Source organism: Fukomys damarensis, unplaced genomic scaffold (assembly GCF_012274545.1).
Source record: "Fukomys damarensis isolate Sample0158 unplaced genomic scaffold, DMR_v1.0_HiC HiC_scaffold_19, whole genome shotgun sequence".
NCBI classification, from domain to species: Eukaryota; Metazoa; Chordata; class Mammalia; order Rodentia; family Bathyergidae; genus Fukomys; species Fukomys damarensis.
The window spans coordinates 9,848,327-9,862,049 of record NW_022900931.1 but is presented as its reverse complement, the minus strand read 5'-3'; the positions used below and the strand labels follow the sequence as shown (position 1 = coordinate 9,862,049).

Below are 13,723 nucleotides of genomic sequence, written 5' to 3'. Positions count from 1 at the left end.
GCCTGGGCTGCCCGCCTGCCCCTTGGTACCCTTGAGGCCCTGCAGGCCTCGGTCCCCTCGGGGGCCCTCCTTGCCCAGCTTTCCTGGCGTGCCCAGCGGACCTCGGTCCCCTTTGTCACCTGTGGCGGGGACATGAGAAGGGAGAAGTGAGGGCAGACACCTAACAGCGCCATCAGCTGGGTCCCCTATTGCTAAACTTCAAACACATGCAAAAGGGTTTAATTCCAGCCCTGGGTGCTATGACAGACACTCGGGATGTACACCTTAGGTCACCATCTTAAGGACACCCCTACCCAGACTCTGGGCACTCACAAGCCCTTCCGGCAGACCGCAGTCAGGAAGCAGGACCACCGTCCAGCACCACCATCCCCATTCCGCCTGCCCAGGGCTCTGGCAGCCCGGAGCTGAGTCCCAGGTCTCCAGGCAGGCAAGCCTGCTGGGCCTTGCTCCAGGCTGACCCTGAGCACAGGCAGGTGAGCCCCTACATCCCTCACACTTCTGTGAGCTGTACCCATGGCCACACCTGCAGCACATCCGTGACCACGGTGGGAAAAGGGCTAGAGAGGGGACACAGGCCCTTGCAGGAGGAGTCAGAGGAGAAGGGAACCAGATCGGTCCATGGCCCTGTGGAGGTCAGCTCCCCAGCCTCCGCATGGGAGAACTGCCCAAGGGTGAACCACACTTCATGGTTTGCAGAACACCTGCTCCACCCCGGCTCAGGGGAGGCAGGAGGGTACAGGGCAGGGCAGCAGGCCCCAGGAGAGGGGACCAGCCTGACATGTGGGCAAGGAGCTGCGACAGGGACCCAGGACTCCAAGAGGCCACCTGGGGCCTCCTGCCACTGCAAACAGGCCATCTCCAGTGGGAAGGACAGTCGGGAAGTGCTGTCGGCACGCAGGCACTGCCAACCTCTGTCAAGAGCCATTCTACATAAGTGGGGTGGGGGTTCATTTCCTAATTAAAGCATGACTCTAGCTGTCTAAGGTCCAGTGTTGCCTTGCCCACGAGCTGGCTGTGGCATGCAGAAACATGACCCCATTTTCCTCTGGTCACAAGTTGAGGCCTCAGTGGTCCATGATGCTGTGACACTCAAGGTCAAGAGTACATCAGCTGAAGACATCCCGGGTCTTTGAGAACCCAGTAGTAACACAAAAAGAGAAAGGTTTCGCCTGGGAAGGGACAAGTCCCTTATCAGCTGAACCCATCCCATTACTATTGTGGGAATGCTCTCCTTTCCACCCTCATCAGCGTACGTTCCCCACAGACATAGGATCACCGCTACCCCCCAAGTTACCCGATGCTCCCTCCAATTGCTGTGTGCACCCAATAGTGGCCAGCTCAGAGCCTTTGTCTTTGCCCACACTGAGGCAATGACCTCCTGACTTAGAAATCACACAAGTCTCTACTGTCTTTTCTCTTTAGGCCTCCCTGGGCCCCTCTCTAGGCAATCAGAGGACTGATCACCTTCCCATAATCCTCAGCAGAGCGCTGTGTGCCAGGGAGGCTGTGCTGGTGAGCTGGTGAGGAGGGGTGGCCAAGAAGGGAGACATCCCTCCCTGAGACCTCAGACACCAGCTGGTCACTGGAGCCCTCAGGAACAAGTCCCGCTCCGTCCCTGACAGCCGTGTGACTCAGGGAGAGGTCCTCCCGGATTGGAGACTCAGCCCTCCCATCTGCAGAGTGGAAGGGATGATAGGGTGTTGACCTCACGGGGTCAGTGTGAGCAAAGACGGAGGCTGAGGGTGTCAGGGGCTCGGCCGCAGCCCCCTTCACAGCTGATGTCATATTGCAGGGAGCTGCCCGCACTCTATGGCCTGAGTGGGCCCCACTGCTGTGGCCATTTCTGCCTCTGACCCTGCTCTCTGTTCTGCACATGGCCTCAGAAGGGTCCATCAGAAGCCTAAGTCAGGTCAGCTCCCTCCTCAGCTCGAGCTCATCCTGATCCCACGGTGGCTACCGTGACAGCTGGGCCATCTAGCCCTGTCCTGTCTCCCCTGCCCTGCCCCTTGAGCACCCCCGCCCCTGGGTAGCAAAGCTACCCGCTCCCCATCCACCTTGCCATCCCCTTGGGCTCTTAGGTGGCCTGCTTGTCCTGGCTTCTCCTGCTCCTCGGCCGCCCTGCCGCATGGGGACTCACCCTTCAGGATGGTGATGTTGATGTAGGGCCTGACCTCAGGCAGGGCATAGGGGAGGGCGGATGGAGAGGTGGCATCTGCAGCACCGGCAGGAGTCAGAGCATCCTTGGGGTCACAGCACCGTCGGCAGCCGCCAGGAAGGCTGGGGGCCTTGGCTTCCCCAGAGGTGGGCTCATCAGTGGGGACCCCAGACACCAGGAGAGGGAGCAGGAGCACTGCCCAGAGGGGATGCAGGGTGGTTGTCCCCATGGTGACCTGGAACAGGAGGGACAGGAACTACATTTCACTCCCAGGCTCCGATGTGTCAGTGCCCATGGTGGCTGCTGCCTCCCTCAGCAAGTGGGGAGGACAGAAGCAGGGCCCCCACTTGGCAGACAGGAAGATGGGAGACTGCACAGGGACACCAACTCTCCAGGGACAGAGAGCAGACAGAGGCCCCAGGGGCCTGGGCTGTGTGAACAGGGAGACACCAGGGGCTATGAGGATAACCAGGGTCAGCTGAAGAGCCCTCCTCTTGCCCAGTGAGTGCATGCCCTAGGTTGGCAGGGGAGCTGGGGCACCAGGGATGCCACACTGGCTTCTGTAGGCTTGTTCTCAGCAGAGGGGCCATTCAGTGCATCCCCACTTGGGTATGGGAACACCATGGTCCTGACAAAGGAGACAGGAGAGCCTGTCAGTTCTAGCAGAGAGGAAGTACACGGGTGACAACAGTGTCAGCATATCCTTGAGACACTGGGAAGATGTGTCATGGACTGCAGGCCACTCCAGCCTTGGCAGCACCTCTGTGGAAAGACTGTGACTCCTTTTTGGGTGGGCAAGTGAGAAACAAATCCCCTTCGGAGGGTGTGCAGCCCAGCAAATGTTGGGTCAGCCACCGTGCCCCTCAGCACCTTTGTGCAGTCAACAACCTACACAACCCAACATTAACAAGAAACCCTGCAGGGAAGGCTCAGAGTTAGGACATCGGAAAGTGGCTGTGTCAATCATCACAGACCTGCCCATCAGCCACTAAGGTGACAAGCTGGAATTAAGACTATGAGGTGTGCGATGAGAGAAAAAAAAGAGAGAGAGAGAATTAAAAAATGCTTTCCCAAGCCAAAAAAAAAAAAAAAAAAAAACTATGCGGTGTGGAAAATGCAAAGGGGTCAGAGAAGCCCAAGGGCCAGTGAGGATCTGCCTCTGAGGTGGGCCATGGAGGAACCCCAAATTCGGTGGCCTGGACTCCAGCAAAGAAGACAGCTGGGGCGGGCAGCAGGGAGCCCCCAGGGACCAGCATCGCCCAGCGATGGCAGGATCAGAAGCTAGCTTCTGAAACCAGACTGGTTTTTACACTTCTAGCGTTTCTCTGTTTATTTCCTTTTGTTCTCTTTTAACATTTAGTACAATTCAAAAATATTTTTTGTGGTTAATACAGGTACAGGAGGTAAAATGATTACCCTTTGAAATGCCACCCTAGCCCAGCTGAGCACTGGGTACTGGGGCCCCGTCTCCCCCTCCCCAGGGGCTGGGTGGCAGCAGGGGGGCCAGGCAGTCTCCAGAGCCACCCCTGCCTGAGGTGACCCTTCCAGGCTCCTCCTGCCTGCCCTGGTGCCGCTTTGACTGGCATGGTGCGCAACCCCCACCACCACCACTGTGATCATCACCAGCTTTCGCCCATAAACCACAGACCCCCAACCAAACCTCCTTCTTTTCCCATCGCTGTGGGATGTGGTCTCATCCTGTGGGAAAAGCTGACGCCTCAGAGTCAGAACTGAGATGCCAGGGTACAAGCTCTGTGATCAAAGGCCAGTGGCTTGACCTCTCTGGGCTGTCGTGCCACCTCTGTGCCCAGTTAGCCGGGAGGCCCACATGCTGGGGAAGTGCCTGGCTTGATAAAAACACTTAAGAGTCTGTTCCTTCCCTACCCTGTGCCTGCAGGCTGAGGAAGGCACAGAAAATCCCCCAGGAGGTTGACACAGTATGGGGACATTTCTATTTCCTATTGGCCCCGGTTTGATGAGAGTCAAAAGCTGTGAGACACAGCATAGAAGCTGGGGACAGGAAGCAGGAAGCCAAGCCGCCTTACCAAGGACAGTAATAACTGGCCTGCCCTGGGCGTGCCAGGCAGGGACCAAGCGTGGGGGACCATGCTATCCAGGGGTCACTGCTGCCTCTGCTGGACAGCTTGGTCCTTCGGGGGAGCAGGGTGCCCCTGCAGAGGTGGCCAGGGCTGGGCTGGGGCAGTACAAGACAGCATCCAGTCAGGACAGTGGGCTGGTGCGGTCCACAGAAGCAGGAAGGAGGAGAGGAGTCCTCGGCTCAGACCCCAGGTCCCTGCAAGGGGCCTCCCGCCACTCACCCGGCGTCCTGCAGCCTCCCTGCACAGTGGCTGACCGCTCACAGACCCGGGGCCTCTGGGTGGCCTCTGGCTCCTCGGCCCATCCTGTGATGGTAACTTGTTGCTTCCTGGCCGACCCCCAGCCCCCGGAGCAGGAGGGAGGAGGGGCGGGAGGAGGTTGGGGGAGGAAGGGGAGGCGGGAGCGCTGAGCTGGCTGCCCACTCCCTCCTCCCAACCCCAATCCCTCCTTCTCCCCTCCCTGCGCCAGGCGGCTCCCAAGATCAAGGGACCGGGATTTCCGCTGCTTAACTCTTTGGAGGTCTGATGAGTGCGGTTTGATTCAAAGACTTGGAAAGAGAGCTGCAAGGAGTCTGAGGCACCTCCATGTCTGGACTGGGAAACTGAGGCAGTCAGCAGAGCGGGCAGGAGTCCCCTCACTTGCTAAGGGGAGGCAGCCCTGGAAACTGCCTAGTCCAGGGTCCTAAAGCTCCACTGCTGAGTGGCAGACGTGGGGTGGATGGGGTGAGGGGACTGGACAGGCACCAGCACCCACCCTCCTGCTCCAGGCTCAAATCCTGGCCCTGCCACTCACTAGCCAGGGACCCAACCAATCACTGCCTCTGACACGGGTGTCCTAGGATTCTGTCACCACCCTAGTGTCACACACACAGGATAGGCTGGCTGGGTGAATGGCACGCAGGACCCCTCAGGTGCCAGGTGAGGGGCAGCCAGGTCCCAGTGGACACCAAAGTCCTCCTCCTCAACCCAGAATTCTGCTGTCATTTTTATTCAGCCTCCTGGTCCTTTACAATGAGGGAAGTGACCCCCAACAAGTTCAGAGAACAGCCTGCGGGGCCCTGGGTCTGGGCAGGGTCCTGCTTCAGTCTCCTTCTAGTTGGGCTCGGGGAAGCTTAGCAGAGACTGCAGCCCTGGCTCTCCACCCTGGTTTCCCAGGGCCAGAAGCCTGTGCAAAGACTGCCTCAAATGTCCCTGGCCTTCTGTTCCGCAGTCACTGTGTACCTACTGCTTGGGCCAAGCCTCACCTCTCACCTCAGCCTCAGAAGAGGGAGCCAGGCTTAGGGGCAGCTGAGTGACCTGATGCAGAAAAGGACTGGGTGCAGACGGAAGTGCTCTCCAACCCACTGAAGCCCACAGCTTGGGCCAGGGAAGGCAGAGGTGTAGGGAACAGAGGGGGACATGTGTTCCATCTGGGGTTCTGCAGGCTGAACCTCAGTCCCCACTCACAGCTGTGCTGCAGAGAAAGGCACGGCCCCTGACTGTATGTGCTTGACCAGCACCCATCCCTGGGCCAGATTTCCTTTTTCTTGGGGGATAATCAGACATCTGTGAATCAGGCTTGGAAGGCTCTTTAGAGATGATTTAATCCGATTCTTCCATCTGACCCGCAGAGACAGGACACCATGGCCCAGGGAGGTGAAGACTTTGGCTCCAGGTCACCTAGCAGATCGGAGCCCAAGCTGAGAAGAGAGCCAGACTCTAATGGCTTCTGGCTTTGTGCTGCTTCCCCTCCTGTAGCACTGACTTGTGGAGCCTCCAAGTGTGTTCAGCAGCGTGGGGTGACCGCAGTAAAGGCCTGTGAGGGCCTGGGCCGAGGGGACCACTCTCCACGCCCTCTACATGGCCCTGCCCTGGTCAGCATTCCCAGGGCACAGAGTCAGGGCACGGGAGCCACCTCCTACCCTGTCAGACGCCACCCTGGAAAAAGGCAGAGTCAGCAGCACCGGGGTGGGGGTGGTGCTTGGCTGTCTCTGAGCCTGAGAGGCTGCAGAAAGGGGTGGAGAAGGAAGTTGGATAGAGGCAGAGAGGCAGGCTAGGGACCCCGCACTCTTGTCCAGGGATGGCAGCATCTCACACACACTCAGCACCCCTATGCAAGATAAAACTTCAACCCAGGAGAATGTGACTTGCAGGTTTGAAGGCAAGCTTCTGACTCCCTGGGTCCAGACAGTAAACAAGAAAGCAGAGTGCAGGATTTTTGTGGTTGATGTTGTTGTTGTACCAGGGATCGAACTCAGGTCCTTGTGCTTGCGAGGCAGGCAGTAGAACCACTGAGTTAAATCCCCGGCCCTGAGCTCAGGATTGTTATACTTATTCCCCCCCCACCATCTTTCACCGTGCCTGGAAAGTCCTCCCCATGGTCATCATCTCTGTCTGTCCTCTCTTGGATCTGAAATGTTGCCCTAAAGCTCACAGGTTGAGGGCTTTGTCCCCAGGGCAGCAGTCGTGTTCAGGGGTGGTGCCTTTGGGAAGGTGAACTGGGTCAGGAGGACTCTGACATCATCAGTGGGTTAAACCACGAATGGAGTCACAGGGGTGCTAACTGGGAGGAGATGGAAACTTAGGAGGTGAGACCTAGTTAAGTGAGCTGGGCACATTTTGTTCCCGGCCCCTTCCTCTCTGGCTCACTTCTCTGATTCCCAGCTGCCACAAAGAAAGCAGTCTGGCTCCAACGCTGGCTCTCTATCATGATGTTCAGCCTCAGCTTAGTCCTCCAGGGACAAGGCCAACCAACCATGGATCAATACCCTGCAACTGTGAGCCCCCCTCCTACGTTGATGTCCTCAGAAATCTAGCACAGTCCCCTAGCCACCAGAATCTCCTCAGCCAGTTAAGAGGTTTAGAGACGGCTCCAGCCCTGGCGCAAGCAAACCTGGGTTATGACTCAACCATGCCTCTCCTCTCTGTGTGATCTCGAGCAGGGCTCCTCACTCTGAGTCTTAGAGCCTGGGTCGGATGAACAGGAGGACACCAAGACCGCGTGCCTGGTGAAGTAGCCAATGGGGGTGCTCCGCATCGACAGCCTCAGTGCGTCTCCCTGGCTGTAATATTATGAGGTGCGCCCATTCCCCTCATGCACACCCCAGTGTGGAGGTCTTGGGAGTCCAAGATGCCCTCAGCCCCCATCAGCAAAGCCAAAACCCCAACCCAGAGGCCCTGCGCCACGTCACCAAGGCCAGAACCCCAGCCACACACACCTCCCCTCTTCCAGAAGATAGTGACGCCAGGATCCGGGAGTCAGCTACGTAAACCGTGAAGGGCAGTCACAGGTCTAATCTTTCAAGGTCAGACACCAGTTTCCGCTCTAACAAACGGTAACGCGCGAGCGCCACCTGCTGGGAAGAGCCCCACACCCGCAGTCTGCGCCGCCCCCTGCCCGGGGCCCTAGAGCCCTAACCTCCCTGCTTCCTCAGCCGTCGCCCCCATTAGGGGACCAAAGGGGCAGGGGCCGCCCGGGTGTCCATTCACTCGCCGCCTCCTGCACACCCCTGCGCTCCCGGAAAAGCGGGCAGCATCCCTTCCCCAGCAGCGCCTCCTCGTCGCGCGGCCCCAAGTCAGGCTCTAGAGTCCCCGGCCGCCCCGGAGGATTCCATCTGCCAGTCGCCGCCACGCTCGCGGCACACTTGGCACCCAGCTAAACAGGACCCTCGCCACGAGGCCGCCGCTGGCGGGCGGCTTCGCGGGCCTAAACCCCTGAAACCTAAGGGCGCTAGGAGGCCAGGAACCGCTAGCTTACTGGGGAGAGGTCTTTGAGGGTCCAGGGCCGAACTCGTGAACGAGCAGAGCCGAGTATAGCCGAAAAGAGACGAGTCTGGCCGACTCCAGGCATCTCCAACCGAATAGAGCCGAGAGTGGCCGAATAGAACCGAGTCCGGACGACCAAGAGGAGCTGCGGAACATGCCCTGATGTCCTGCAGCGCCCCCTGCAGGACATAGTGCATAGAGCTGAAAAGGGCCATCTTGCCTTCCAGACCCAGGGGCAGTCTTGCGGGAGGCCGGTGTGGAAGCCATTTTACCGATGAGGAGACTAAGCTCCAAGGCATCCCCAGGCTGGCCCAAAGACACTCAGAGCTAAGAAATGAAGGCACTGGGGTCCAAACCTGATTCTGTGACCAGGCGCCCACCCACTTCTGCACTCAGATAAACAAGTGCTGTGTTTGCCTTGTTCTCGCCATAATAGGGGCCATTTATTAGGGTCAGGCAGAAGCCGTGTCGGAAACTCAGACAACCGTGGTCCTGGGCATGGGGACCACATGCAGGCCCTGGCAGTCCCCATGAGCAAATATTGACACATTTCCTGGCTGTTAAAGCAGAAAGCAGGCAGCGATGCCACGTGCCCCCAACACCCCGCCCCCGTGGAGCTCTGCCATACCCCAGAATGGTCCTAGCTTGGATCAAAGCAGTGTCTTGTCTGGTGAACGCTTCCGCGGACCTACAGCACGTGGGGCACTGCTCCATTTGCAAATGTTAACTCATTCCAGTCTCCTGACAGCAGGGACGTTGGCTTTCATCTTCATCTCAGAGGAAACTGAGACACAGAGAGGTTAATTAACTGGCTCAAAGTCAAACAGCAAATGGATGAGCCAGGACTCAAACCTCAACAGTCCTGGAGTCCAAGTACTTAAAGCTGCTGTCATTTCTGTAGCACCTAGAAAGCAGGCCTTGCCCTTCTGTGCCCTCTGCCTCTGGAATGGGCAGCACGTGATGAATATTTGAATGAGGGGATGAAGGGGTTCAACAGGACCTCTGGGAACCACGTGTGGCAAGTGGGAAATGGTGTTCGTTGACCTTAAAGTGTCAAAAGCTGAGTGGCTTAAACAAAAACGTGTCGTCTCACAGCCCCGGAGAAGGAAGGCCCAAGGTCGAGGTGTCGCCGAGGTTGCTTCCTCTGGAGGATTCTAAGGAACCAGTTCCCTCCTCACTCCTGGTTCTGGAGGTTTGTGGACAATCCCTGTCATCCCTTGGCCTGGAGAAACATCGCCCCTCATGCTTAGGTGGCCTTCTCCTTGTGTGACTCTGTCCAAATTGTCCAACCCCCCTCCTTCTCCTCCTCCTCCTTCTACTTTGTTGCCCCCCCCCAGTACTGGAGATCAGATCCAGGGCCTCCTACATGCTAGATAATCACAACCACTGAGCTGTATCCACAGCTCTTTTTAAACTTATATTTTGATACTTGCTAAATTTCTCAAGTTGGCCTTGAACCTGCAATCCTCCTGCCTCAGCCTCCTGAGAAGCTGGGCTTATAGACACGTGTCACTGTGCCCGCCCACTTCCTTAAGGACACCAAATCACTGGATTAAAAGGTCCATCCTAAATGTGGCCTCATCTTAACTTCTTATACCTGCTTCACAAATCTTATTTCCAAATATGTTCTCATTCTGAGGTTCTGGGGTCTAGGACTTCAACATTCAAATGTGGGGGACACAGTCTAGCCCCTAACAAGACTTGAAGGCACATGCCGTGTCCCCCCAACCCACCCCGCAGCCTTGTAATGGACTCAGCCGAAGTTCTCACCAGGATTGCAGGTCCTGACCCTGCAGGACTCCAGGATGCTCTTCATATTATAGAGTGGGATCTCATTGCTTCCAGAGTTTTCTTGTGCATCTGCAGTGTCATGGCGGGCAGGCTGTCACCTTCCTGTGGGACAGTGGCCTCCATCATGCCTTCTAGGTGAAGAGGCTCTCAAAGATCTGGGGGCTTTGGTTTCCTCTGCCACAGGCCCAACTCCTCTCTACGACACCAATGCTGATGCAGAATTCTCGTCCAGGGCCTGGTGGTCATGGGCTGTTGCCTGGCAACAGCTTGTGAGCAACAAGTTCAAAGCAAGGCCTCTTACCTTGAGTCTGAACCACTTCAGTGACTGGAGAGGACTCAAGCAGAGTGGGTGGTCACTGCCTCTCCCTCCCTGCTCACACTCAACCGCAGAGCCTCCACTCACTCTACAGCCCCCAAAGTGCCCCGCACCCCCAGATTCCAGCCCCAGACCCTGGGCAAGGTCCTCCTGTCCCGTCCCCCTAACCCCCACACTTGTTTAATGTGTGTGCGTGGGACAGGACGCCAACACACATGCATGCATGTGACCAAGTGCAGGCAAGGGCACCCAGTGTGGGGCACCGCAGGGCTGTGGTACCCAGGGAGGGACCCTGACCCAGGCAGCCACTCCTGTGTAACGCCCAGGCTCAGCAGTCCCTTTGCCCTCCCCACACACACCTGCCACATGGAACGCCCCGACGCACATTCACAGCTGAGATGTCCTGAGCACCTAGTGTATTCCCATCACTGTATTCATGCAAACTACACACACCCCACCCAGCAAAAGCAGCCATGAGGTGATCCTGTGTACATCCAGGCTGCTGGGGTGGCCCAGCCCACCTTCCCTTGCCATGGTAGTCTAATCTGCCATGATAGTCTTGACCTACCGCCTTCCCCATTGGCTAGGCCAGATTGTCCAACATAGTCCCTCACTTTCACTCTGGCTGGAAGGGTAGACACATGACCGACACTGACCAATCATAGCACCCTGTAACCACCTTGTCTTTAGTGATTGGCCCAAAGAACTGTCATGTGACTCAGTTGGAGCCAATCATCTTTCTTTTATGAGATTTTATAGTTATAGGAAAAGAGGCCAGGGATTTAGCTCAGTGGTACTGCTGCCTGCCTCAAATGTACAAGGTCCCGAGTTCAATCCCTGGTAACAAAAATAAAATTAAAAAATAATAATAATAATAATAATGGGAAGAAAATCTATCTACTGCTTTTGGATGAATCTATAAGGATGTGGCCCTGGCCTGTCAAGGGTATCTTACATGTCCTCTGAAGGACCTTCTTTGGGAAGCCACACAAGAAGAGGTCAGGATGCACAGAGCCCAAACACTCCCACACATTCATACCTATCTGAGCACTCAGCATCCCGCCACGGAATTGGCCCAGGACACAACTGTTGTCATGTGTCACCATCTTTACTGATAAGAGTTAGGGCAGAAGGATTTCTAACAAGGGGCAAAGGATTTCCTGACCGACCTCTTGCTCTCTTGCAACACATTGCTCACTGCCCAGGAATTGGGAAGGGAGGAGTGGTTGGAGTACCAGGGGCACCTTCTCCCTCTGACCCTCCGGGCCTTTTCAGGGGAGCTCCATGCCCACCAGGCTGGGCCTCAGGCCTGCAGCCTCGACATGAGTTTGGTTTTGTGTTCTTCCTTCCCCTCTGAGGGGCCTGCTCTGTCCGCAGGCCCTGCCTCCTGGTCCTTAGCCTCCCCTACTCCATTTTTAAAGGGCTAAAATGGCCTCACCCTTATGAGCTGGACCTAGAGAGGCCACTTGACGAAGGAGAGAGGTGAAGGCCAAGGTTAGGTCATCTGAGCTGCCCTAGTCCACCCATTTCAGTGACTGGCTGTCTCCCCAGCATGACTGCTTCTGTCCCCAAATCCCAGGAGGCAGGCAGGCTGGGGCATCCACCTGTTTTATGACAGAGAAACGGAGGTCCAGAGAGGTCAAAGCTGGTCAAGGGTCCTGAGGTGAGTTGAAGACCCAGGTCTCCAAAATTCTGGTTCCTGTGCTTTCCCTGAGGACCCCCTCCCCGCTGAGAGGTGGGGGTGGAGTGGGGGTGCTTGGCCAGAAGTAATCTGCCCCAGGGCCACCTCCACATGGCTCTAAGGGGTCATCTCATCAGGGAGTCCAGGCCAGCCTTGGACAGTGCACCCCTGGTCCTACTGCAACCCCCGGAAGCGTAGAGGATGCGGGGACGGAGGGACCTGATATCCCCAGGTGAGGGGCTCACCCTCCAACATCCACTACCAGGACCTCTGTCAAGGCCACACTGGCCGTACCAGCACAACAGGGCTGGCCCCGTACCTTTGGGGACATTTACTTCCCCTCACATCCTTTTCTAGAAACAAGTTGAGCAGGGTATCAGTCAGCCCTGGTCCATGGATACAATAACTGAGCTCAGCTCAGTGGGGCCAGGGTCAGCGCCAAGGTCACTGAAGACATCTGTCCTCCCCTCCTCCTTTTCCCTTCCCTCCCTTTTCCTCCTTCCATTTCCTCTTCTTCCTCCTGCTTCCTCTTCCTATTTCTCTGTCCCCTCACGCTGCTCTTCGGGCACTGCCTTTCCATGTCTGCCCGCAGATTTGGCTCCCAGCCTGATCTCAGGGCGGGGAGGATGCAGGTTGCAGGAGAGGGACAGGAGGCTCCCGGAGCCCTCAGGAAGCCACCTAGGGAGCCCCCTGAGATAGCGAGCCCTGGGACTTTAGCTGCCTTGGTGATCAGGTGACTGAGCTCAACAGGGGCTCAACTAGGCTACTGGTGGGCTACACTCACACGGTTTGGGGCCCTCTCTAAGAAGAGGAATATAAAATCACAAGTACAAAATGACTGTGGGCCCTGAGAGGGCCCGAGCAGCAAGAGACCCTGAAGCGAGACTTAATTCACTTCCTGGGAAATCTGCCTCTTTTCCTCCTCACATCCAGGAGCATGGACTGTCGGGGCACCGCAGGGCCCACAGGGCAGAGTGTGCAGGGCGCAGAGGCAGAGCCCTAGAGGAGTCGAACCAGCCAGAGCCTCACAGCAGCCATGCAGAGCTGAGCTGGGACTGAGCCTTCCACATCCTCCTCCCCACAGGGTTCAGCTTTCTTCTTCGGGCTCCAGTTCAGGCCCCAGTGTCCCAGACTGAGCTCAGGAAGTCCAGGCCTTGGTCTGATCTTCAGAGGACCCAGGCCAGGCAGAGCCAGCCCCCTAACCTGGCAGCCTATGCTTTTCATCTGACAGAGCCTATCCAGGCTGATTACTCCCATCCCTGAGTCACAGAGGAGAAAACAAGGCTCAGAGAGGGCAACTGACCTGCTGAGGTCACACAGCAACCCTGGTAATTACAGGATCGGAGGCCAGGCCTCTGATCGGCCCATATGGGAGCACACATGGCCTCTGCCCTTCTTCCTAGGGTGCCAGCTCTTTCCCTGGTCCCTACAGACAGCTGATGTGGAGGGGGCCCAGCTTATCCCCAGCAGAGGGCTCCTGCGGGAGGGGCCGCTGCTCCTTGCCCGCGGCAGCACTGGCCGGCCGCCCCTGCCCGCTGGTGCCAGGCTGTGTGATCTGGCTGACCCGGCCACCATTCAGCTCCCGCCACTTCCTCTCCTTCCCCTCCTTGTCCTCCGCTCCCCGCTCTCCATCCTCATCCTCATCCTCTTCCTCCGTCTTCTCCGGGGGCCCTGTGGGGGGCTCCTGGCTGCACACACGGCGGGATGGCCGCAGCAGGACCCTGCGGAAGCCCTGCTTGAAGCGGTAGGAGAGGAAGCCGTAGAGGATCGGGTTGGCGCAGCTGTTGGCATAGGGCAGCGCCACCACCAGGAAGTAGAGGCCGAAGAAGGCGGGCTCCTCGGGCAGCGGACACACCACGTTGACGATGTTGAGCACGTAGAAAGGCATCCAGCAGAGGACGAAGAGCGCCACCACCGCCACCACCATGCGCGTGACCCTG

The 13,723-nt window shown here is 57.5% G+C and overlaps 2 protein-coding genes across 4 annotated transcripts in view; both read right to left on the bottom strand.

Annotated features, from left to right (window-relative positions):
- C1qtnf6 (C1q and TNF related 6) overlaps nt 1-10,935 on the bottom strand; it is a 13,196-nt gene extending 2,261 nt beyond the window's left edge. The window contains exons 1-3 of one of the 3 annotated variants that reach the window (XM_010613453.2): nt 7,988-10,935; nt 2,138-2,390; nt 2-119 (exon numbers count right to left, since the gene is read on the bottom strand). In XM_010613453.2, coding sequence (XP_010611755.2) covers nt 2-119; nt 2,138-2,390; nt 7,988-8,185 — 569 coding nt within the window. In that variant the 5' untranslated portion in view covers nt 8,186-10,935. The other 2 variants (XM_033766251.1, XM_010613456.3) reach the window with 2 other exon arrangements.
- Nucleotides 10,936-10,937: 2 nt separating this feature from the next.
- The window catches only part of Sstr3 (somatostatin receptor 3), a 7,419-nt gene continuing 4,633 nt past the window's right edge, over nt 10,938-13,723 (bottom strand). Inside the window, exon 3 of the mRNA XM_010614088.3 lies at nt 10,938-13,720. Within this exon, the coding sequence (XP_010612390.1) occupies nt 13,210-13,720 (511 nt within the window). The 3' untranslated portion in view covers nt 10,938-13,209. The remainder of the gene's footprint in view (nt 13,721-13,723) is intronic.